This window comes from Cololabis saira, chromosome 16 (genome assembly GCF_033807715.1).
Source record: "Cololabis saira isolate AMF1-May2022 chromosome 16, fColSai1.1, whole genome shotgun sequence".
In the NCBI taxonomy this organism is placed as follows: domain Eukaryota; kingdom Metazoa; phylum Chordata; class Actinopteri; order Beloniformes; family Belonidae; genus Cololabis; species Cololabis saira.
This window is the reverse complement of record NC_084602.1, coordinates 8,553,225-8,576,305: the sequence shown is the minus strand read 5'-3', so window position 1 is coordinate 8,576,305 and position 23,081 is coordinate 8,553,225. Positions and strand designations below refer to the sequence as shown.

Genomic DNA, 23,081 nt, shown 5'->3' with positions numbered 1-23,081 from the left:
CACAGTCCAGATAGCATGTATGTTTGTACACGTGTCCAGTCCACTCATCCTGATCACCGTTCCTGTGATTTACTACTGTGTCCACTGTTCAGTTATTTTTATGTCCAAGCCTCTTTTTGCATGCAATCCACTTTGCAATGGAGGTGCGTGTGTCAATGCAGATTTTGATTAGTCGCCGTCCTCTGGCTCTCTAGCCGCCTTTGCCCCCTCCGCTCGTACTGACTTCATCTCCTCCCGAGCTTTGGACACCTCCGACCATACACTGGTCAGTCTCCCCTGGATGTCAGCGAGGCCAGAGAGCAGCTTTGCCTGATCAGCTCTCACTTTTCTCAACTTTTGTAGCATCCAGACCCCGCCAAGCCCTAGGATCACCAGGCCCACCGTCATGCCCGTGAATATATAGACGTCCTCCACGTCTTCTATATCCAGCACCCCAAGACACACCACTTTCCACTTATTCCAACTGTCCATGGTGTATCCCGCCAAGAATGTCCCATCTGGACAGGCCGGTTCCCTTGTCCCAGCACGCCGTGTAGAAAAAATCTTGTCAATAGCATTTACTGACCAGTTCAGAATCTCCATTCTTGATTTTATGTTCTGCTTGGTCGTGATATCTGCTGTGCTGTGATAGAGCTCAATGTCACACACACACATTTTATAGTGACTTTGTTTTGTTTCCATGTTTTGTTTCCATGCCAGGTGTTCCAGTGCTGAATTTCCCACATTGCCATTGTTTTGTACACATAGCCAGACATTGCCTTCCTGTACCTAGTTTTGATATTCCTTCAATAACAGCTTCTTTAACTCATGTTTGAAAACAGTTACATTTCTTGCTAACTTTAATTCATTGTTTAGGCTATTCCACATTTTCACACCAGCTACTGACAAACTATGGCTTCCAATCGTTGTCCTTATCTTTTTCTGTTTAAACTGCAGCAAGCTGCGCATGCTGTGAGGACCTTGACTAAGAGTGAACAATTTCTGAACATTTACTGGTAATGCCGCCTGTGTTGCTTTGTAAATTGTTTGTAGCATCTGAAAATGAAGTATCTCTCTCAGTTTTAGATATTTCGTCTTTATGAACAGTTCGTTCGTATGTGCCCTGGCTGGGACAGAATGAATGATGCGAAGCGCTTTTTTTTGCAATTTAAATATTGGTTCTGTAATGCCCTTGTAAGTGAAACCCCAATTTTCTACACAGTACCTCATATGTGGGACTATTAGTGCCGAATATATGGTCTTAAGCGAGTTTAAATTGAGAGATTTCTGCAATTTCCACAGAATAGACACACTCCTTGCCATCTTATTTTGAATTATTTTTACATGTGGTCGCCATGTCAAGAGGTCATCCACTAATATACCCAGAACCTTATGTTCCCTCACTCTTTCTATATTGTTTCCATTAACTTGCAAGTTTATGCTTTTCTTTACATTATTTCTCCCAAATAACATGAATTTGGTCTTTGCCAGATTTAGTGATAATTTGTTTATATTAAACCATGTATTTAGTTTTGTCATTTCTCTGTTAATCGCTTTTTCCAGTATATTCAAGTCGTTTCCTGAGCAGAAAATATTTGTATCATCAGCAAATAAAATAAGTTTTAATACATCAGATGTTTTGATTATGTCATTGATATATAGAGTAAATAGCTTAGGGCCTAAGACTGACCCCTGTGGGACCCCACAGACGACATCCAGGCATGTAGACGTATTTGTTCCCATCTGGACATATTGGACTCTACCAGATAGATAGCTTTTGATCCATCTTAAAGCTGTATCTCTGATACCGTAATCATATAATTTTTCAATCAAAATATCGTGATTTATAGTGTCAAAAGCTTTTTTGAGGTCAATAAAGATGCCTACTATATATAATTTGTGGTCAAGCGCATCTTTAATCAGTTCTAAGGACTCTGTGAGGGCAAGTGCTGTCGATTGTTGCTTTCTGAACCCGTATTGGCTATCACACAGGATGTTGTGTTCAGTCATGAACTTTTCCAATCTGCTATTATAGAGTTTTTCTAAAATCTTTGAACACTGCGGCAATAAGGAGACCGGGCGATAGTTTGTAGTCATATTTATATCACCACTTTTATACAATGGTAATACCTTTGCTATTTTCATCTTGTCTGGAAATACACCGGTTTTGAAGGATAAGTTACATATGTGCGTGAGTGGTGTTATAATTCCTTTTTGTACCGCCTTCAACAGTCTCATGTCAATTTCGTCTACATCTACTGAAGATTTAGATTTGCACTGTGTGAGGGCATTTACAACTTCTGCTTCAGTGACTGGTTCAAGTAACAGACATGAATTTTTAGTGATTGTATTCTTATCAGAGTCAAAATGGTCCCAGCGCAATGGTGATTCAGGGATGTCCTTGGCCAGCTGTGGGCCAACATTTACAAAGAATTTATTGAATTGATTTTTTTGATTGATTTTAAACAATAGTGCACTGTTGAGCCGTACGAATCAAATAATTGGAATAATTGTATTATTTTATTATGGCTGGGATAGGCTCCAGCAGACCCCTGTGAACCGGGAAAGGATAAAGCGGGATAATGGATGGATATTATTTTATTATTTCTTCAAATACATTAGAGAACATTATAAAATAAGGTTGTTTTTTTGTTCGATTGTTTTTTTGTTGTTGTTTTATTTGCCTTACTTGTCCTCCCAATCGGAAACGGTGTTCTGCCAATTTCTGCTACCTGCCGAGAAATGCTACTTTGTGGTTCTGCGCATGCGCACAGTCGATTTTCAAAGTTTGATTGCCACGCTAAATTGATAATATGGGATATTGAGTATTTGATCCTTCAAAATACACTACCCATGACATGAATTGCATTACACTTTGTGAACATTATATGATAAAGAGAAAAAAAAAACAATTATATCGCTTTATTTGATATTCATTCAGTCATGCGCCTTTAATTAGGCAGACAGGTCATAACACATTGTTATTTACAATGACGGCCTGGCAAGCGACAAGGACCACTTGGTGGGGGGAAAGGAAGTGGGCTAGGGAGTAGAACACAGTAAAATTGTAGCTCTACAAAGGTAGAAAACCATTATGTAGCACTTTTTGGCAAAGCAGCAGAAATCGGCCGAACACTTGTATCGACTGTGCGCGTGCGCAGAACCACAAAGTAGCATTTCTCGGCAGAGAGAGCAAGGATCGACATGACACCGGTGTTCTGTCGATCCTTGCTCCCTGCCGCAGCTACATTACACACTTGGTTAGTGCGCACGAGCAGAACACCGTACGAATCAAATAATTTGAATAATTGAATTATTTTATTATTTTTTCAAATACATTATAAAATAAAGTTGTTTTTGTTTTAGTTTTTTTGTTGTTGTTTTTATAAAGTTGTTTTTTTGTTGTATTTTTTTGTTGTTGTTTTATTTGCCTTTACTCTGAAACGTCCCTGCAGTTGTTCATCCGGTTTTAACTGAGTCGCACCTTTTATTTTGAAGTCCTGCCTGTAGCCTTCCGGTAGCATCGCTGCTAGCTGTCATTGTCTCAGTCGTCGTTCAAACGCGGCCAGGATGTTTGGGCTGAGCGTGTTCTGACGGTCCTGACGGCCACATTCATGCAGCCGGAACCCCCGTCATGATACCGTAAATGCTGGGAGCGACCGGAGTATTCATGCTCGGTAACAGGTGACCAGTCCGTCTACTCTACCGGAGCAGCCATGAGCTCGGAGCGGCGGGGCGGCGGAGCCCCGCAGGAGAGGCCCCGGGACACCGGGGGGGAGCCCGACCCGGACCAGGACCCGGACCAGGACCAGGAGGAGGACCCCGCCCGGAAGGCTCCCAGCCCGGACCCGGGCGGGGGCAGCCCCGGGCCGGGCAGCACGGGTCCCAGCAGCAGCAGCAGCAGCTCCTGCAGGGAGAGGAGTCTGTTCTCCTGGCTGACCAGCAGGACCATCAGGCGGGGACTGTTCGTGGACCCGGCTCGGGACAACTTCAGAACCATGACCAGCCTGTACTGCTCCATGAACCCGGCCGCGGAGTCCGTCAACCTCAGCTCGCAGACCCACGGGGCGGTGTTCAACCTGGAGTACTCCCCGGACGGGTAGGTGACCCACGAACCCGCAGGGTGGGCTGGTGTAGGACGGTGCAGGTGCAGCCCCGGAGGATGCATGTGCAACCCCTACATGTGCATCTACAGGTGCAGCTGCATGTGCAACCTCCAGGGCTGCACATTAGTTTGTTAGTTTTATTTTGGTCCATTAGTCAATCAAAACATGCACCACAGTAAAGCTGGATATATAAATAAATGAACCAAAAAAGGTGTAGACTGAAGCCGTAGCTTATATAATGCCTATCCTTTTTTACAATACATCACATCACAACAAATCAAAATAAAAGTATTACAGAGATCAATTACAACAAAAGCATGTGATATAAAAGATTTACAGGAGAAGCTGCTCTTGGTCATAGTTTATATTTATCAATTGCCCTAAGTTTAAACATTTTTTTGAATTTGCGGATAGAACTACACATTTTTAGCTCATCACAGAGACTATTCCACAAGTTTACCCCTTTAACAGAAACACATCTACTTCTAAAGTTTGTCCTTACCTTTTATTTTTTTAAACATACAAGTTCCCCTGAGTTCATACTTTCTCTGGGTGAAAACATTTCCTGAATGCAGTAAGGGGTTGTTGTGTGCCTTATACATTATAAGAGAAGTCCTTAGCTCAACTAGTTCTACACATTTTAAGGTATTAGTTTAATGAAGAGTGGGTTCAACCCCGGAGGCTGCATGTGCAGCCCCTGCATGTGCATCCTCCGGGGCTGCACCTGACACCGTTACAGGTCATTACAAACAACAACAAACTCCTCTATAACTGAGCGCTTGAAGCGACTACAGAGTCATAAACATGAGTATAAAACAGTCCTGTCACTTTGTTTGGGTTCGACTAAATTTGAACACCTGCCAGAGATGTATAATCCAGGTGCCATAAAGTAAAAATCCAGTCCAGCAGTTGTTCCAACCAAATACTAAACCAGCTCCTCTGTAGGTAGATGGTAGGTTGTTAGTGAAAACATCTGTTTTGAATGTACAGGCTGATCCAGAAACATGGCAGGGTTTTTACTTTATGGCACCTGGATTATAGGCTACACCTTCTTTTTTTTAAAAAATAGTTTTGAATCAATCTTAAATTAAGACCAATTTTGAAATGGGGTCAGTCTCAAAGCACCATTAGTCAAATACATTTTTCTTTACATTAATCTGATATTTGCTCATGAAAATGTATACCTGTGGATCAGCCAGTACATTTAAAACAGGTGTTTTCACTAACAACCATCTACCTGCAGAGGAGCTGGTTTAATGACCGGTTGGAACAACTGCTGGACAGGATTTTTACCTTATGGCACCTGGATTATACACCTCTGCCTGTCATGTGGTGAACCGGTCAGATTTGACCTCAAAGACCAAGATTCACACCATGCTTCATTTGCTGTCCAAAGTGAAGTGAATAAAAAAATACAAATATTCTCTCATTTCAGCCCAATAAGACATAAAGAATAGAAGGTTTGTAACATAAGATTAGGATCTGTACAGATATTTACAATTAGGGTGGGCAGTCTGTCGAAATTGATGTATTTGCGCAAAAATTAAAATAAGTAAGAATCACTATATCCAGATGATTACCTGTTACAGAGGTGAGTTATTGTACAGCAGGGGTCTCCAACTCCGGTCCTGGAGAGACCTATCCAGCATGTTTTAGGTGTCTCCCTGCATGAACACACCTGATTCTAATCAATGGTCGTCATTAACTTGTAATCAACGTCTGGACAGTTCTGTTGCTGACACAGCTCCTTGTATCAGGGTGTGCTGAAGCAGGGAACGATCTAAAACATGCTGGATAGGTGCTCTCCAGGACCAGGGTTGGAGAACCCTGTTGTACAGATAAGTGGCACAAATTAGTAACTTTGTGCTCACACAACAGTCTGGCATTAATGCAATGGATGACACTTCTGGTCTCATATCATTAACAGCCAAGTTTCTTCTCATTACACAAATAAGGGGCATACTCTGAAACAGATCTGTCCGCCTGTATGATTTGATTGGCTAGCACGAGCTGGGTAGCTACAGTTTGATTGGCTGACGCTCGGGTTGGTGCGTCAAAAGTTGGGGTGACAAAAGCGATCACCTGCGAGGCACTGAACTAAACCATCTAGGCAAGGAAGGCAAGTTTCTTTCTCTAGCACAACTCAACCACAAGGTGTTTCAAAGTGCTTTACGGAGACATTAAAAAAAAAAGGACGATTTAAAGTTTAAACAGAAAAAGCAATACAATAAAACAAAACAGAATTTACAGGACTCAAGCCTGAGGACTCTAACCCAAACAGACTTTACAGGAGTTGAAATACGATTAAAGTTTTGAAACTCACATTTTAAAGTAGCAGTGTATAAAATGAGTTTGACAGCAGCGATTAAAGACAGTAATTAAAGACAGACATCAATGTAGTTCACCAATGCTCTACAACGCTCAGGATGCTTTTATCAGTTCACTGCATCACGTCCATCATGTATGTGTGAACTTATTGTAAAACCTTTCAAAATATGCACAACCCTCTGGAGGAAGTGGGAGGACCCCATACGACAAGCTGGACATCCATGTAAATTCATCGTTTAAAAGGGAGCTTTTTTCAGAAGTTTATTGAATTAACTTGAAAAATTAGGAAAAAAGTTCAGTTTTTCTGAATTTATATCACATTTTTTCATTTGTTTCCTGTTTTTTTCAAAATTATCTTTCTCTTAATAAGGTAAACAGTATCATTGATTGTGATAATATTGCAATAAAACACTGACTTTTATTTTTTTTAAATGTTCTGTGAACCTAAAGCCGGGCGTTTCTTTCAACATCTCAACTTCAAAACACCTCTGTGCTATTTTAATTAAATTACACATCTGACATTTCATTTAACATTTAAAAAACCACTAACCTTTTTGTTTTTGGAAGAAAAATGAACATGACAGGCTGAATGTCCATTGTACTTAAGGACATGTCTTTAGGTAAATTATATACAACAATTACATACAACTTAACAATCGAAACATGCAGTTTAAAAAGTATTATATTTGGGTTATGTAAAGTAAGTAAGTTAGTAAAGTTTATTTCCATAGCACTTTTCACAGACAAGGGAATGTCACAAGGTGCTTCACAAAGAATAAACACAATACAATAAAAGTAAGAAGATAAAATAAAAAACTTCCTGGAGTAAAAATGTACATAAAATCAATGTGATGGTCATATAACAACCCTCTCACTACTGATGTTTAAAAGCTTGGAGAAACATGTGGGTTTTAAGTTTTCTCTTAAAGCGTTGATGGAGACCAGAGAACGTAGAGACGGTGGGAGATCGATCCAGAGCCTCGGTGTGACGGCCTGGAAGGAGCGATTAAAGCGGGTACGAGGGACCATGAGCTCTGGTCACATGATCTCAGCCTCCCAGATGGAGTGTAGGGTAGGAATGGGCGATATTTTACCGTTTCCCACGGTAAGAATTTGTCATCTCGCGGTAAAAACGATAAATTCCCGTTGATGACGTTTTTGTGTAAAGCTGATTTATGGTTCTGCGTTAAAGGAAGGAAGGAAGGAAGGGGAAGGCGGATCTGAGAGCGAGGAGCTTGAGTCATTACAGTTTTGCGGTACAGGTGGACTCATTTAATTGGTTTTTATCAATTCAACTTAATTGGTGTAGTTTTGTAGCATTTAGTATTCTTTTAGAGCAGTGTTTTGGTGGAGTTGAATTGGTTTTTTTTAATCGTCATTTTTATCGTTATCGGGATAAATGCCAGAAATTATCGTGATACATTTTTTAGTCCATACCGCTCATCCCTAGTGTAGGGGCGTAGTAGGTCCTGGATGTAGGAGGGGCCTGACCATGCAGAGCTCTAAATGTCAGCACCAAGATTTAAAGTTAAAACGAAAAGGCACGGGGAGCCAGTGAAAAGTCTTTAAAATTGGGGTCATGTGAGTCCTTCTATCAGAGCAAGTAGGCAAACCTTGCTGCAGAATTTTGGACCTGCTGCAGACGAGACAGTTCCTTCTTGTTACTAAAAATAATCCCAGCAGTCACAACTAACAAGTACAGCCGGGGTTAAAGCCTTCGCGCCTAGACAGCTGCTGCAAGAAGTAAATCCTTCAGGTAAACAGGTCAAGCTGTCCAGTCTGGGTCACATTTGTTTCTGGGGCTCCTGAGAGATCAGGGTGTAGCAAATGTCCGTCCTGAGCAATGAAGTGTTGATGACCTCAGTTTACTGTTCATTTGAGGTCAGACAGAGGAAAATGTTGCTTTTTAATCTACTTTATGATTACTTAGTTTATTTGTTTGGCAGCAGTTTACAACAAAAGTCATCACACAAAAAAAAAGACTTTGGTTCATTGTAATCCTTTTGTGATCTAATTCATTAAGACCAAATTTAAATTTGATTTAATGATAAATCATTAAAAAAAAACAGTTTTGCTAACGTAAGATAGGGTTAGCTTAGTTACGGAACCCTATTGATATTGAGTCTTCAGTTTAATCCCTCGTCCCGAGCATGAACGAAACAGTGGAGAGGAACATATCCCAGTTACAGCAGAACCAGGCTCATGAACAGCAGCTACTCACTTTATTAGGTACACCTGTCCAACTGCTCCTTAATGCACATTTCTATCAGCCAATCACATGGTAGCTGCAGTTCAACCGAGCATCAGAACGGGGAATAAGGTGATTTAAGTGACTTTGAACGTGGCATGGTTGTTGGTGCCAGACGGGCTGGTCTGAGTATCTCAGAAACTGCTGATCTACCACAACCATCTCTAGGGTTTACAGAGAACGGTCCGAAAAAGAGAAAATATGCAGTGAATGGCAGTTCTGTGGGAATAAATTCCTTGTTTTTGCCAGAGGTCAGAGGAGAAGATTGGTTGGAGCTGATAGAAAAGCAACAGTAACTCAAATAATCACTCGTTAGAACAGAGGTATGCAGAAGGGCATTTCTGATCACACATGTTGAACCATGAGGCGGTTGGGCTACAGCAGCAGAAGACCAGTTTTCCATGTTTTTCCACTCATTTTGACCCTTTGCCTCCTGTTATTACCCCACAAGGTGGACCAGGGCCTTTATGTACTTCATAGCACTTATTAAATAACTGCTATGATGCCTTCCAGTCAGGTTTCAGACAGCACCACAACAATGAGACGCTCTGACCAAAGTGGTTCATGACACATGTCTGAATACAGTCGGTGGAAACATGTCAGTCTTAGTTTTACTGGATCTCAGTGTTGCATTTGATACAGTTGACCACAATATTTTACTCCAACGACTGGAGAACTGGGCGGGTCTATCCAGAACTAAACTAAATCAAAAGATATTTGGAGAACAGGAAGTACTTTGTGTCAATAGGTAACTTTACATCTGAGCAGACAAGAATCACATGAGGAGTTCCCCAAGGTTCCATCCTGGGACCTCTTCTGTTTAACATCTACATGCTCCCACTGGCACATTATAAAGAACAACCAAATAAACTACCATATCTATGCAGATGACACGCAGATATATATTAAAATGTCACCAGGAAACCGAGTGCCTGTGCAAGCTCTTGGTAAATGCATTGAGGAGATTAATGACTGGATGTGCCACAACTTTCTCCAGTTAAACAAAAACAAAACTGAGGTAATTATTCTCTTGAAGCCAAAGAAAAATGATTACAGGTCACCACAAAGCTTCAATCTATACAACTAAAAACCACCAACCAGGCCAGAAAATCTGGGTTTGGTGATGGACTCAGAAAAACACATTAAGGCAATAAGAAACTCAGCCCCCTATCACCTTAAAAATATATCAAGGTTAAAAGATCTAATTTCCCAGCAGGACCTGGAGACACTAGTCCAGCATTCATCTTTAGTAGCTTGATTATTGTAACAGCATCTTTACATCCACCTTAAAAGTCCGTTAGACAACTGCAGCTCATCCAGAACTCTGCTGCTCGAGTCAGGACTAAGACATAAAAGTGGACACATCAGTCCAGCTCTGAGCTCTTTACCTGCCTGTCAGACTTTAAAGTTCTGGTGCTGGTCTATAAAGATCTGAATGGTCCAGGACCAGAATCCATCAGGACCTCCTGACCCAGTATGAACCTTCCACCCTCAGGTTTTTTCAGAGTCAGAACCAGACATGAGAAGCTGCATTCAGCTTCTATGCTTCACATGTCTGGAACAAACTCCCAGAAAGCCTCAGATAAGCCAACAAATTTAATTGTTGACTATTGTGGTCCCAAAAAAATGAGTTAAAGCATTACCATCCTTCCTATCTCTGCAGTGCAGCGCCAGGTAAACAATATGGCGTTGACCGATGCAACACCACGGCGACTGGCAGTAAAGTTCATTAAAAGATGTATTTTTGAATGACGTGTCCATCTTTAATGTTTTTAATTCATAAGTAGCGCATCATTTAAACAACTCATGCAAAATTAAAAGCGGAGTGCTACAGAAGAGCCATTTAATAATTTTGAGAGTCATAATCTGATTAGTCGACTAATTGTTTCAGTTAGTCGTTAGTTGCATCCCTACTGTAAAGCACTTTGAATCACCTTGTTCAATAATCCTATACAAATAAACTGCTGCAGAAGTGGAACAACCTGGCTGTGTGAATGGAGCTATATAAGAAAAATAAAGACAGAGGGGCATAATGGGAAGTCCCCCTGCAGTCTTATGGCAATACTTCTCAAATGATGCTACACAGTAACCCCGGGCAGCCCTCACTATAAGGGTCAACAGAAAAGATGGTTATTTCCTTCTTGGTGTGGGTTTTTGATAGACTGTCATCCAGTCTTGTGAATTCTTTTTTCCTCTTGTTTCCTCTTGTTTCTACTCTGATTTATGAGATTATTGTATGTTCTCCATTCAGGTCTGTGCTAACTGTGGCCTGTGAGCAGACAGAGGTTCTCCTGTTTGATCCCATCTCGTCCAAACACATCAAAACTCTGACGGAGGCCCACGAGGACTGTGTCAACAACATAAGGTGGGTTCCTGTCATTTTATCGCAAGCAGAAGGAGCAACAGGCTTTAAGCACAAAGTAGACACAAAATATTAAGAGTGATGACATGAGCCTTTAAGTCTTCTATTAGCTTTGTGTCCATTCGATGAAACTTCCTGTCAGAGGATCAAGTTCTTAACTCAATAAAAACTATCAAAGTGAAAGATCCCAAGAGAATAAGAATCTATAAACTTGGTTTTCACCCTTTTCTTTCAGGTTTTTGGACAATCGCTTGTTTGCCACATGCTCGGATGACACCACAATTGCATTGTGGGACCTCCGTAAACTTAATTCCAAGGTTTGCTCGTTGCACGGTCACGCCAGCTGGGTGAAGAACATCGAGTATGACACAAACACCCGGCTCCTCGTCACATCCGGCTTTGATGGCAACGTCATCACGTGGGACACCAACAGGTTTGTCGTCTTTGCAGTATGCTCTTCCATATTTTCAAGGAGAACATGAGAAAAATATTGTTATTTCAACTAAAATGTCCTGGTACTGTCTTTGTGGCAACTGCTACATATCTGGTTTTGACCCTGCAGGTCTTACCCTGCTTTTATACTGGGTACTTGCTGGCGACACGATACGCAAGATGGGAGTGGTTGACTATCAACCTGAAACAAAAGCAAGGGTGCTGTCTTCACTGAGCCTCAATCGTGAAAATGGACCAGATACATGAACGAGCACTAAAACCAGTCCGAGAATATGCAAAACTATGTACTATTTTGTTCTGTAGAGATAGCTAAAGGTCATGTCTCTCTGCTCCACATAGGACAGAAAATGGGTCACTTGAACTTGCCTCCCCTTGATTTCCAGTGTTGCATAGTGTTTTTGTTGTTTAAAGTAGTTTTTGACCCTAATAAAATGCTAAAAAGAGAAAGATAATCTCTTGCACTTCAAAAAAAAATACACGCATCTAAAAGCTCAGAGAATTAGAAATACACTTCCCTTCCTCCATCCATCCATCCATTTTCTTCCACCTATCCGAGGGGGTGTCCCGGGGGCAGTAGCCTAAGCACGGAGATCCAGACTTCCCTCCTCTCAGCCTCTTCGTCCAGCTCATCGGGGGGGGGGGGGGTCCCAAGGTGTTCCCAAGGTGTTCCCAGAGGTAGAGGAAGCCCAAAGACGTACAGGAGCCTCCTCATCTGGCTCTTCTGGATGCAGAGGAGCATCGACTCCGAGCCTTCTCCTGGATGACGGAGCTTCTCACCCTGTGGCTAAAGCTGGGCATACACTGTGCGATTGTCGGCTCGTTTTGAGCCGATTTTCCAGTCGTGCGACTATTTTTTGGATCGGGGCGGGTTTCGACCCAATCGTTGGTCGTGCCTCGTGCAGTGTACGTGGGGTAACGACGAGAAAGTAACGACGAGAGAGTAACACCTCACGACGAGAGAGTAACACCTCACGACGAGCTCCCGATCACAAATCGTGTGCTCGCAAGAAAATCCAACGTGTTTGAAATCCTGGTCGCTCCTCGTGAAGGAATCACAGTTGAAGCAGCTACGACCCGATTGGACTTTCACAGAGAGCATGCGCAATCTCTGATGTCACGTCAAAAACTATTATTTGTAGTTTAAGTGTTGCAAATTCATATTATAAATCATGTTTTAATAGCAGAAAAAAAGACCGCATTTCCCACGTCTGCCCAGCCAATTCCTTGTCCAATCACGACGTTGTCTAATCTTTTTTCATTTATCGCCACACAGAATGGCACAAATTGCTAAAGGCTGATTTATGGTTCCGCGTTACACCAACGCAGAGCCTACGGCGTATGGTACCCTGCCTCCTTCCATAAAATAGAAACTTTTACAATGAAATAAATTGTACTTTTAGTTGGAAATCAAGTGCAACGCTCTCCCGTCCTGATCTAAACTGCATTTGTTTGGAAACCCCCCCACTCCCAGTAAAGGTTTTCCCATTTTCCTGCTGAGACTTCTTTGTCGTCTTCTGCAGGTTTACGGAGGACGGCTGTCCGCATAAGAAGTTCTTCCACACTCGCTATCTGATGAGGATGCGTCTGACGCCCGACTGTTCCAAGATGCTGATTTCTACGTCTTCAGGGTACCTGCTGATCCTCCACGACCTGGACCTCACTCAGTCCCTGGAGGTCGGCAGCTACCGCATGCTGCGAGCGCGGCGGACGCCCCTCACCTCAGGTTAGAACAGAGGTCGTGTATCGTGGTTTGTCTCTGTGAACCTTTTAAAACTATGTATTCCTCTCATTAGATATCTTGATATTATCAGACTAGTGTCTGGGTTAGAAATCGTGTTAAATCGCTTACCCTGCCTTTAAGTGTGAGACATCTTTGGCTGTTTCAGTTCAACCGTCAATTCGTCCTTCACAAAGTGATCAAAGCATACAGGATAAAGTTCATGCAAGTGAATTAAAACAACACAATAAGACAAACAACACAAAAATATGATTGTTACACCTTTCAGGAGAGATTTATTTATTTGCTTTCAATATATAATTCCTTGCTAATACAGATTAATTGCAGTTCAAGTCCTTGATTATTATTGTTAATCTGCTTCTAGGGCAGATAGCAAGCCACTTTCTTTTAAAATGTATTTATATATTCTAAAGGAATAAATCAGAATATTGTTTTTGTTCTTCATTGAAGGCATGTTGTTCTGTCGAATGCAGCAAAATGTGTTAAAAGCCTCGTACTATCACCACCTTTTCTCACAGATAGAATAAAGTTTTGTTGTTTTTTTGTTTTGTTTTTTTATGTTGGAATACAGTATTGTTTTCTTGAAAATAGTGTTAAAAATCTTTCAGTTGTGTTGGCTGGTATGTTGCGTTTTTTTTAGTTTTTTTTTATTACCTTTTGGTCAATGAACATAGGGCTGATTGAGTTTTAGTTTTATATTTTAGTTTGGGTGTAAAATGACTCCAGAAGGACTGGAAGGCGTAAAAAGATCAAAACAACTCTCCTCACGTAAGAGATTAATCTTGGACCTAAATGGCCCAACAGAAGGACAGTTAAACAGAAGAGGCTGGTGAGGTTTTCTGCTATAATCGCAGACATGGAGCCAGACCTCCACGACCTGGAGACACAGTCCTCACTTATCTTGAATTCTACTGGAGAGGAATCCACTTGTAGCACCGTCCACTCCTCACTTTTCTCATCATCATAATCACACACTGAACCCAGGAAATAAAAGGTCGGCCCCCTCTCAGTCTCTGTGACCTCATTCACTTACCTGCTGCCACATACTCTGGCCCAGTGTCCCGTTTTGTGGCCGTTGTGGCAGGTAGCTTTTCCTGCAGGGCACTTTTCACCTCTGTGATGCTGTGTTTTCCCACATTTGCCACATTTTTTTTCGTGGCTGGCCCATTTTCTGTCCTTTGACTCTCCTTGTTGTCGCTGTTGTGGTTTCCAGTTCAAGCTTTTGCGTTTAAACTCCACCCCCTGTACTGATCCCACAACATCTCCATCTCCAACTCTGTTGAGAAAAAGGCCCAGACGATGATCTGTGTTTTAGTATTTTTTTTTGCTAAATCTACAAAACATTGTTGTTTATTGTTATTGTTTATCGAGATCCCCATTAGCTGCAGCAGAAACTGAAGCTATTCTTCCTGGGGTCTTAACAATATAATGCAATACAAAAGAAAACAAATAGAGAAAATAACTTAAAAAATTTAAAAAATACAGAATAAGAGCAAGAAGAAAAAAAATATATATATATATATACACAAAATCAAGATATTTTAAGATCAAGACAAGAATAGAAACCAAGTCAACTACAGGACTGTCTCAGAAAATTAGAATATTGTGATAAAATTCTTTATTTTCTGTAATGCAATTTAAAAAAAAAAAAAAAAACAAATGTCATACATTCTGGATTCATTACAAATCAACTGAAATATTGCAAGCCTTTTATTATTTTAATATTGCTGATTATGGCTTACAGTTTAAGATTAAGATTCCCAGAATATTCAAATTTTTTGAGATAGGATATTTGAGTTTTCTTAAACTGTAAGCCATGATCAGCAATATTAAAATAATAAAAGGCTTGCAATATTTCAGTTGATTTGTAATGAATCCAGAATGTATGACATTTTTGCATTACAGAAAATAAAGGACTTTATCACAATATTCAAATTTTCTGAGACAGTCCTGTATATCATCCCCACATATACCTAAAAAAATATATATATAGATAGAAAGATAGATAGATAGATATTACACCTATTATATAATAACACTATTATGCAATAATACCATTATATCTCATGTACCAAAACAATCATATTACATGCACAACTCAAGTATTACATACCGAAACCATTACTTGGATAGATGCTGTATAAGTAGTGTTCTGAATTGATTTATTGTTAACAGAACAAAAAACTAAAAGATGAGACTGGACGACAACGTCCTACTCTAATGCTCTCTGTGATTCTGTAGATGGAGGGACGTCAGCGTCCAGGTCAGCAGGCACGCCTCGCCACGGAAACGACTCCAGCAAGATTCACCCTCACAGAGAAGGTCTGGCAGGGTTTGTGTTTGGCTCGTCTCACCTGAGGCTCCTGAACGTGGAGTCATTGTCTTCCTTCTCTCCTCGCAGGCCTTTCTCCCAGGAACAGCCTGGAGGTTTTAACTCCAGACATCCCCGGGGAGAGGGACAGGGGGAACTGCATCACCTCCCTGCAGCTCCACCCTAAGGGCTGGGCCACGCTCATCCGGTGCTCCAGCAACACTGACGATCAGGAGGTGAGAAACCTGTAGCTGCAGGCATGGCCAAGCTATGAATATTACATTTACTTACTAAACTACCTCATGAAAAGGTAATGTGAAAAAGTAAGTCAACTCTCGTAAACCCTTTATGACCGACTGGAGCGCCGGCGCTCCCGTTTGCATATTGATTTTCCAAATGTATGTACATTTACGACCAAATAAAACAGAGCAATAATTCTATTACATATACAGCATTTAGTGTGTCATTTAGAGTTTTAATCCCTTAAATCGTTTGGAAAAAGAATGACATAATAATCCAGTAAAACACGTAAATCTTCATAATTGACATTGGGGGTTATTTATAGATCCGGTACGTGTGCTGTGAGCACGTCCTACGTTGACACGTACATCATCACGTTGTCAGCGTTTCATCAGGATTTATTTTTCCACTCCACTTCCCGCGAAAAGGGATGTGACGTCACTCCCCCAGGAAACTAGTCGGTTTGAATTTGCGCTCTTGTTCGTGCTTTTTATCAGAGAAGTCTTGCTGATTTCAGCGCCGGATGAAGATGCGATATATAAATATATATTTTTTTGGTAGTTATTTGCACTTTTTAGCAATTTATTTAGTTAGTATGAACTTAGTATGAACACAAATTATAAAAAGATTGGCTAATATGGCTTGGTTTGATGCATAGCAAATAAAAATACTCCATAAAATGGCAGTATAGCAATGCAAAAATGTAAAAATATGCGAAGGCGGACCGTTCTATGGTAGGTCATAAAGGGTTAAATTCCAAGGTTTTACACATCAAGAAGTTTAATCAAATAATCCCAGAGATGATTATTAACCCTGTCATGATTAACACTGACTACATTTACATGCAGTCAAAATTGGGGTTCAGGTCAATATTCCAGTTACTGAAACATTGGGAATAATCTGTTTCCATGCGTGAGCAAACAGGGTTATCCCTGTTCACATGGTGATTAATCATTTGGGATATCTGGATCAAACCAGCAACACACGGAGAACATCATGACGCAAAACCGTCATTTCCGCTTCTCCTTCCTGTATCCAAATCCAAAACAAATGCTGCTTCGCGCAACTTTCTCGCTCACCTTCTTGTAAATCTCACTATCCCAGTACTTTCTACCGTCTACAAATGCAGAAATGTTCATATCCATTACATTTATGAAGTGATTAGTCTCCTCCTCACTCCAAAAGTGTGCCATGGTCTTGCGTTTCTCCGTGTTTATAAGAACTTCCTGGACTCAAAAGACCAGGATTCCTTGTGAACAGAACATGTGCAGAAAACAAATTAATGTTCCGTTTGATGGGGATATTTCGTTTGGCGTTTACATGACCCAATATTCCGGTTTTAAAAGGAGTAACCCAGGGGTCATATTCGGGTTTTTAAAAACCGGAATATAAGCAAATTCCAGTTATTCAAAGGGGTTATTGGTGTTTACATGGCCGTGTGCAACTGGGTCATTGCTAATATTCCGGTTAGAAAAGGGTTATTGACTGCATGTAAACGTAGTCAGTGACTGAGACTTTTCCCTCCTCTCCCTCCAGTGGACGTGTGTGTATGAGTTCCAGGAGGGCGCGCCCACGCGGCCGCTGGTTTCCCCGCGCTGCTCCCTCCGCCTCACCCACTACATCGAGGAGGCCAACGTGGGCCGGGGCTACATCAAGGAGCTGTGCTTCAGCCCGGACGGCCGGCTCATCTGCTCCCCCTACGGCTACGGCGTGCGCCTGCTGGCCTTCGACGAGGACTGCGGCGAGCTGGCCGACTGCATTCCCGTCCAGACAAGCTGCCTCAGGGAGATCCGCTCCATCTACTCGCACAGCGACGTGGTGCTCACCACCAAGTTCTCCCCGACGCACTGCCAGCTGGCCTCCGGCTGCCTCAGTGGACGCGTGGCCCTCTACCAGCCCAAGTTTTAGCATCCCTGTCTCAGAACGGAGCCCCGCAGACCTGGGCAGAGACGTGTTTATCAGGGTTCCTGCAGGACCCGTCTGGAAGTGAGTCAAGGAGGCGTCACGGTGCGGCTCGGGTTCACAAGTAACGCAGCTACTGCAGAAGAATGTCTTCTCTTGTTCATGCAGCTATGTTTTTTCTGTGAATTTAGACTAATCATATCATCTGCCAGATATTTTCTTAGCGCAAGAATAAGCTGACTCTTTTGTCCTACCTAGGGCTGGGCAATATGGACCAAAAGTCATATCTCCATATTTTCTAGCTGAATGGCAATACTCGATATATATCGATATTTTTTTCTGTGCCATAATTGGAGTTTCCCCCAAAGCATTATAGCATAGCATCTCTGTTAGCATCTCTGTTAGCTTCATTTTTTTCTGATGCAAACCCTTAAAAAAAAACAGTCAGTTTTAATACAAAGCCTCGTGCCAAATGTCACACAGGTTCCTTTATTAACAGAGGTCTGCACAATATCAACATGTATAAAACAAATGAAATAAAAATAAACTGCCTGCATATATAGAATAAAAATGCTTCTTGAATAGGGGTGTAACGATACACTAATCTCACGATACGGTACGATACATGATATTGAGGTCACTATAACGATACGATAACGATATTATAGCAGTATTTTTTTAACAACCTTGAATGAGGAACATATGACTGGAAAAAATGTCTTTTATTTGAAAGACACAAAATACAAAACAATGCTGTGCGTTTGCCCTATTGTTACAGTTTGTAATGTTTTATAACTGTTTAAGTTTTAAAGAGAAAGCCAGGCCAACCATTTTCCACAAACTGAACTAAAAGTAAATGTCAGGTTTGCATTATGCATCTTCAGTTTCATACAAGTACAAATATTTTGCCACAAACTGAATAGTTTCTCTCATGTATGATTTGACTTTTTTCTTTTCCAGAAATTTAACAACTAAAATTAAATAAAAGTAAATAAATACATACAATTTTACATAATAAAAAGATTGATTCATGCTCACCTTATAAGTGTAAGAGGAGATTTATTTTTGTTAAGGTTATTTTGGTAATTCAGAGTTCATTATTTTATAAATATATTCTTTATATTCTGATGTAAATCAGGGACTATAATGACACTAGTCAGTTTATCTGTAGTGATTAGTCTGTTTTAGATTGGGCGGAGTGATACGCCACAGTACGGCACTAGATGCTGTGTTGATGTTTTAAAATCCTACACTGTTGAGGGACATTAAAGTATTCTCAAACCCTGAAGAAGTTTTCCCTGACCCGAAAAAGGTTTAATTTAATAAGGTAAGGCTTAACTCTACACCAGACTTAAAGGTTCAGAGTTCAAAACCCTAAAAGTCGGTGATCGGGACCGCAAAACGGAACTAGTTTCTTCTGAGCGGAGGAAGATTTTGGTCCGCGGGTCGAGCCGCGGTCGGCACGCGTGGTCTGATGCGCGTTACTAGTCAACACAATAGATTAATATTAATAACATAATATCGCAATACACTTTGTCACCTCCACGACACGTTTCGTGACGTTTTTGTATCGCGAAATTTCGTGGCACGATATATTGTTACACCCCTATTCTTGAATAAAATAAAACAAATATCCCTTTCCTGCATAACAATTAAATTAAAATACACTGTGCAATTAATACAATGTAGACCAGGGGTTGGCAACCCGCGGTTCTAGAGCCGCATGCGGCTCTAGAGCCGCATGCGGCTCTTTAGCGCTGCCCTAGTGGCTCCTGGAGTTTTTTCAAAAATGTTTGACCTTTTTTTTTTCCCCTTTTTTTTCTTCTTTTTTCTTTTTCTTTCTCTTTTTTTTTCTTCTTTTTTCCTTTTTTTCTCTTTTTTTCTTACTTTTTCCTTTTTTTAATCTCGACATTTCGACTTTTTTCTCGAAATTCTGACTATTTCCTTGACATTTCGACTTTTTTCTCAACATTTCAACTTTTTTCTCAACATTTTGACTTTTCTCAACATTTCGACTTTTTTCTCGACATTTTGACTTTCACCATTTGTCTTCATTCTAATACAAGACTTTTCATTTTTTGCGGCTCCAGACATATTTGTTTTTTGTGTTTTTGGTCCAATATGGCTCTTTCAACATTTTAGGTTGCCGACCCCTGATGTAGACAGTAACAGGCAGACTTTTCCACTGAGATTGACAGTTGTGCAAATAACAAAACATTTGTGCAAATCTCAAATAAAACATTCAAGTCAATTTGTCACAAAATAAGCTATATCAAAATCATTAAAAAAAAAAAAAAGCTATATCGATATAAACGATTTTTTCTTGTACCATATCGCGTTTGAAAATATATCGATATATATTAAAATCTCGATATATCGCCCAGCCCTAGTCCTACCTATGAAATGAAGGTGCATTTAAAGATAAAAACCCTCCAGTGCTGGAACCCTGACATTTGTTTTAAAGTGCTCAATGAACCAGACGTATGAAAGACTGAAAACAGGAAAAACCTTGTGTAAGATTGTAATTTTCTTCTCTTTTTTTCTCCTCTCCATCCCTGAATCTGTGCCAGACAGTAAAAACACAAAGACCCAGGTCTGCAACTCTGTTCCCTTGGGTGCAAGCTAACAGCAGTTGACTGCGGGAAACCGAACTTTCAACCGACCAGGTCACAGCGGTGGAACGGACGACACGTCCGGCCTTCCGGACTCGCAGCATCAAGTGTTGATGCAAACATAAGAGAGGGAGGGTGGATGGTAAAACTGGACTCCGAACCAGATAAAGGAGACGTTTTGGACTTGTGAAGTTCACCACCAGGCAACTACAGACTCCCTACACTACAGACTACCAGCTGTCCGTTGCTCTTTTTCATACTAAAGATTGTTTTGGTCTCCGTAACCGTAGAAGACGGACCTTTTGAGACTCAACGCATCCAGATGTTTGACGTCTCAGAAGGAAAACACTAACGATGCAAACAGATAATTTATCTGGGACCCGTGAAGACACAAACGGGTTCTCCCAGGTCCTGATCCTGCGCTCCGTGTTGCTCTGCTGCTTCGCTCTTGCCTTCGCTACCGGTGCTGCTTCTCTGCTCATACAATCATAACTTTGTAAGGACCTCTTCCCTCCAAACCTACCTGCTTGTTTCTGTTCTCCTTCAGTCTCTTCCACTGTTCCTAAAGGTTTCAATGGTGTAACCATGTCGTAGCTCTCTGTCGTTTGATCTGGTTTATGTTCGTATCACTGACGCCACTTCAGAAACTTTTTTGTTGAAGTAATTTCCAGAGTTCTTCCCTGTTTCCTCTTGTGTTCATGCGTGTGACTAAAGCGCGGTGTGTGTGTGTCTGCCGTTGGTATCTGACACGTTGCTGACCCTGTACTAAAACACCCGTTTCTCCATTATTATACAAGGCTGGTACTGTTAACTACTTTCTCACCCTCTTTAATGTAAAATTAGTTTGACAACCCTAAAACGATTGTTGAATTTCACTTTTTTATCAGCATTTGCTGGTAGCAACGTCCACCCGTATATTACTACCCATATTGCTAGCGGCAGGTTGTTGGTAATATTTTGTTCACACTGTGGCTCACTTTGGTGTTTTTAATTGTTTTTGAACAATAATTGATCTTCTATGTCTTTGGATGCAGAAGTAAAACTTGGATTTGGGGTTTGTTTGCTGTCAGAGGAACGTAGACTATCGCAATTATCCAATAATGGGATGAAATTGTTGCCAAGAAACCTTTTTGTGTTTAAACTTTGCAGTGTGTTCCTGAAGGTGGCCAGCCCCCCCCAACCTTCACACCCACAGGGAAGGAGATGATTGCTCGGACTGTTAAAGTGTCTGTACTTTTGTTTCAGTGCAGTGAAGCTGCCGTGAGCACCAGCTAGTGTTTGTGTCACGGTGTTGGAGGAGACAGACGTGCACTATGCAGACCAGCCTTTATGATCACGGCCCTTTTCTTATTTATGTTGTGTTGAACTGTCAGATGCCAAAACAGGAGTTTTGTTGTGGTTGAAAATGAGTATCTGCTGCCGTGATTAAAAAAAAAAAACAAGAAAAATAATCAGTTAAAGGAATCGTTGGAGGTTTAGGGAAATAAGCAGATTCCACTTTGTCTCAAATATGCTCACGTCGTTATGATGGTGGAACATATTCTGTGGAAAGTGCCAGAGATGTTTATGTTGGTTGCATTCACACGTTATCATATTTTTGCCTAATTTCCAAGTACAGGACAGGAATGATTCTGCAGATTTGAAACGAGTATTTTCAGTGTTTATAACCAAAAACCTTCACATGGAGTTTTTAAACTGTTGATCTGTGTTTTCTGTGCACGGATTTTCTTCCCAAATTCCTGCCGGTACGTGGCCCTTTTTACCTTTTCTCCCCCTTAAGATGGATAACAGTGACGGGAATGTGAAAGGTGTAACAGCTTTCCGTTAAAGCATCATTAATGGTCCAAGAGAGGTTTGGTTTGAGGTGAAACACTTACATTGTCAAAGAAACACTTTTTTTTTTTTTGTGTTCCCAGCTCATCAAATGCTTTTTGTAAGTTGCAGGAAAAGATGTTTTTAACACTTTGTACCTCAAAATGTGGGTTTTTCACTCTGCTGCAAATGTGGTCCGTGTCGTCTTCAGCTCAGTCAGTGACTCAGTCGGTTGTTTGACGATAAGAGTAAATATTTTTTATTTAACCTGGCTGAGCTGAATCTGTTACTCTTAACTATGCTCACGAGCTCTGGAGACGAGTGTCTTATCTGCCACTTGAGGTTTGTCATTAAAAATGTTCGTCTTGTTTGTCCTTCGATCCCTCTCTGCTCTGTAAACCTGTATTTATCTGTGGGTTAAATTAAGTTCTCCTTTATTATTATTTTTTTTTAAAGATATACAGTGTTACATTTGCCCCATCAGCGTGGGAGGATGGGTAACCAGACCAGAAAACATGTAGAACTGCTTTTACTTGTTTCCTACTCAACTATACACAGAAAATAACCCCAGCAGCTACAATGGGACTTGTTATCACAGAATAAAAGGTCTGTCTCTTTTGCATTGATGACTGACTGGTGTTTGGGTTCTGTTTTGTTTTTAATCTTTAATGTGTTCTTCAGATGCCACTATTACAATTCCAACCAGATTTGGAGTTAAAGCAGCACTATGTAACTTTTCCACCTTAATATCATATTTCATCATCATCATTGTGATGGTACATCAACTTCCAACAGGTTTAATGAACCTCTGTCATGGTCTGAGGGGTCTGTATCACCTTCACTGGCACTATGTAACTTTGAGGAGCATGGTAGGAACCCTGCCACACTAAAAAACTACACATTTTTACGGCTTTGACTGCTTTACGGCATACGTCACTTCCCCCTCCTTCCCGATTCATAGTCCAGACCAAAGCTGGGCGTGGAGCACAG

At 41.0% G+C, this 23,081-nt stretch overlaps 1 protein-coding gene across 1 annotated transcript; it reads left to right on the top strand.

Moving 5' to 3' along the window:
• The first annotated feature begins 3,506 nt into the window (after positions 1-3,506).
• wdr32 (WD repeat domain 32) lies at positions 3,507-20,868 on the top strand. Its single transcript, XM_061743175.1, has 8 exons — positions 3,507-4,078; positions 10,913-11,026; positions 11,259-11,456; positions 12,997-13,199; positions 15,456-15,536; positions 15,616-15,761; positions 17,302-17,751; positions 20,238-20,868. The coding sequence occupies exons 1-7, from the start codon at positions 3,696-3,698 to the stop codon at positions 17,671-17,673; spliced, it is 1,497 nt and encodes a 498-aa protein (XP_061599159.1). The 5' UTR covers positions 3,507-3,695; the 3' UTR covers positions 17,674-17,751; positions 20,238-20,868.
• Positions 20,869-23,081: the final 2,213 nt, after the last annotated feature.

What these genes read in the sequence shown, in the direction of transcription:
- wdr32 (XM_061743175.1), top strand. Translation starts at nt 3,696, where the DNA reads ATGAGCTCGGAGCGGCGGGGCGGCGGAGCCCCGCAGGAGAGGCCCCGG. An exon ending in GACTGTGTCAACAACATAAG is followed by an intron (nt 11,027 to 11,258) that starts GTGGGTTCCTGT and finishes CTTTTCTTTCAG; the next exon opens with GTTTTTGGACAATCGCTTGT. An exon ending in GATTCACCCTCACAGAGAAG is followed by an intron (nt 15,537 to 15,615) that starts GTCTGGCAGGGT and finishes CTCTCCTCGCAG; the next exon opens with GCCTTTCTCCCAGGAACAGC.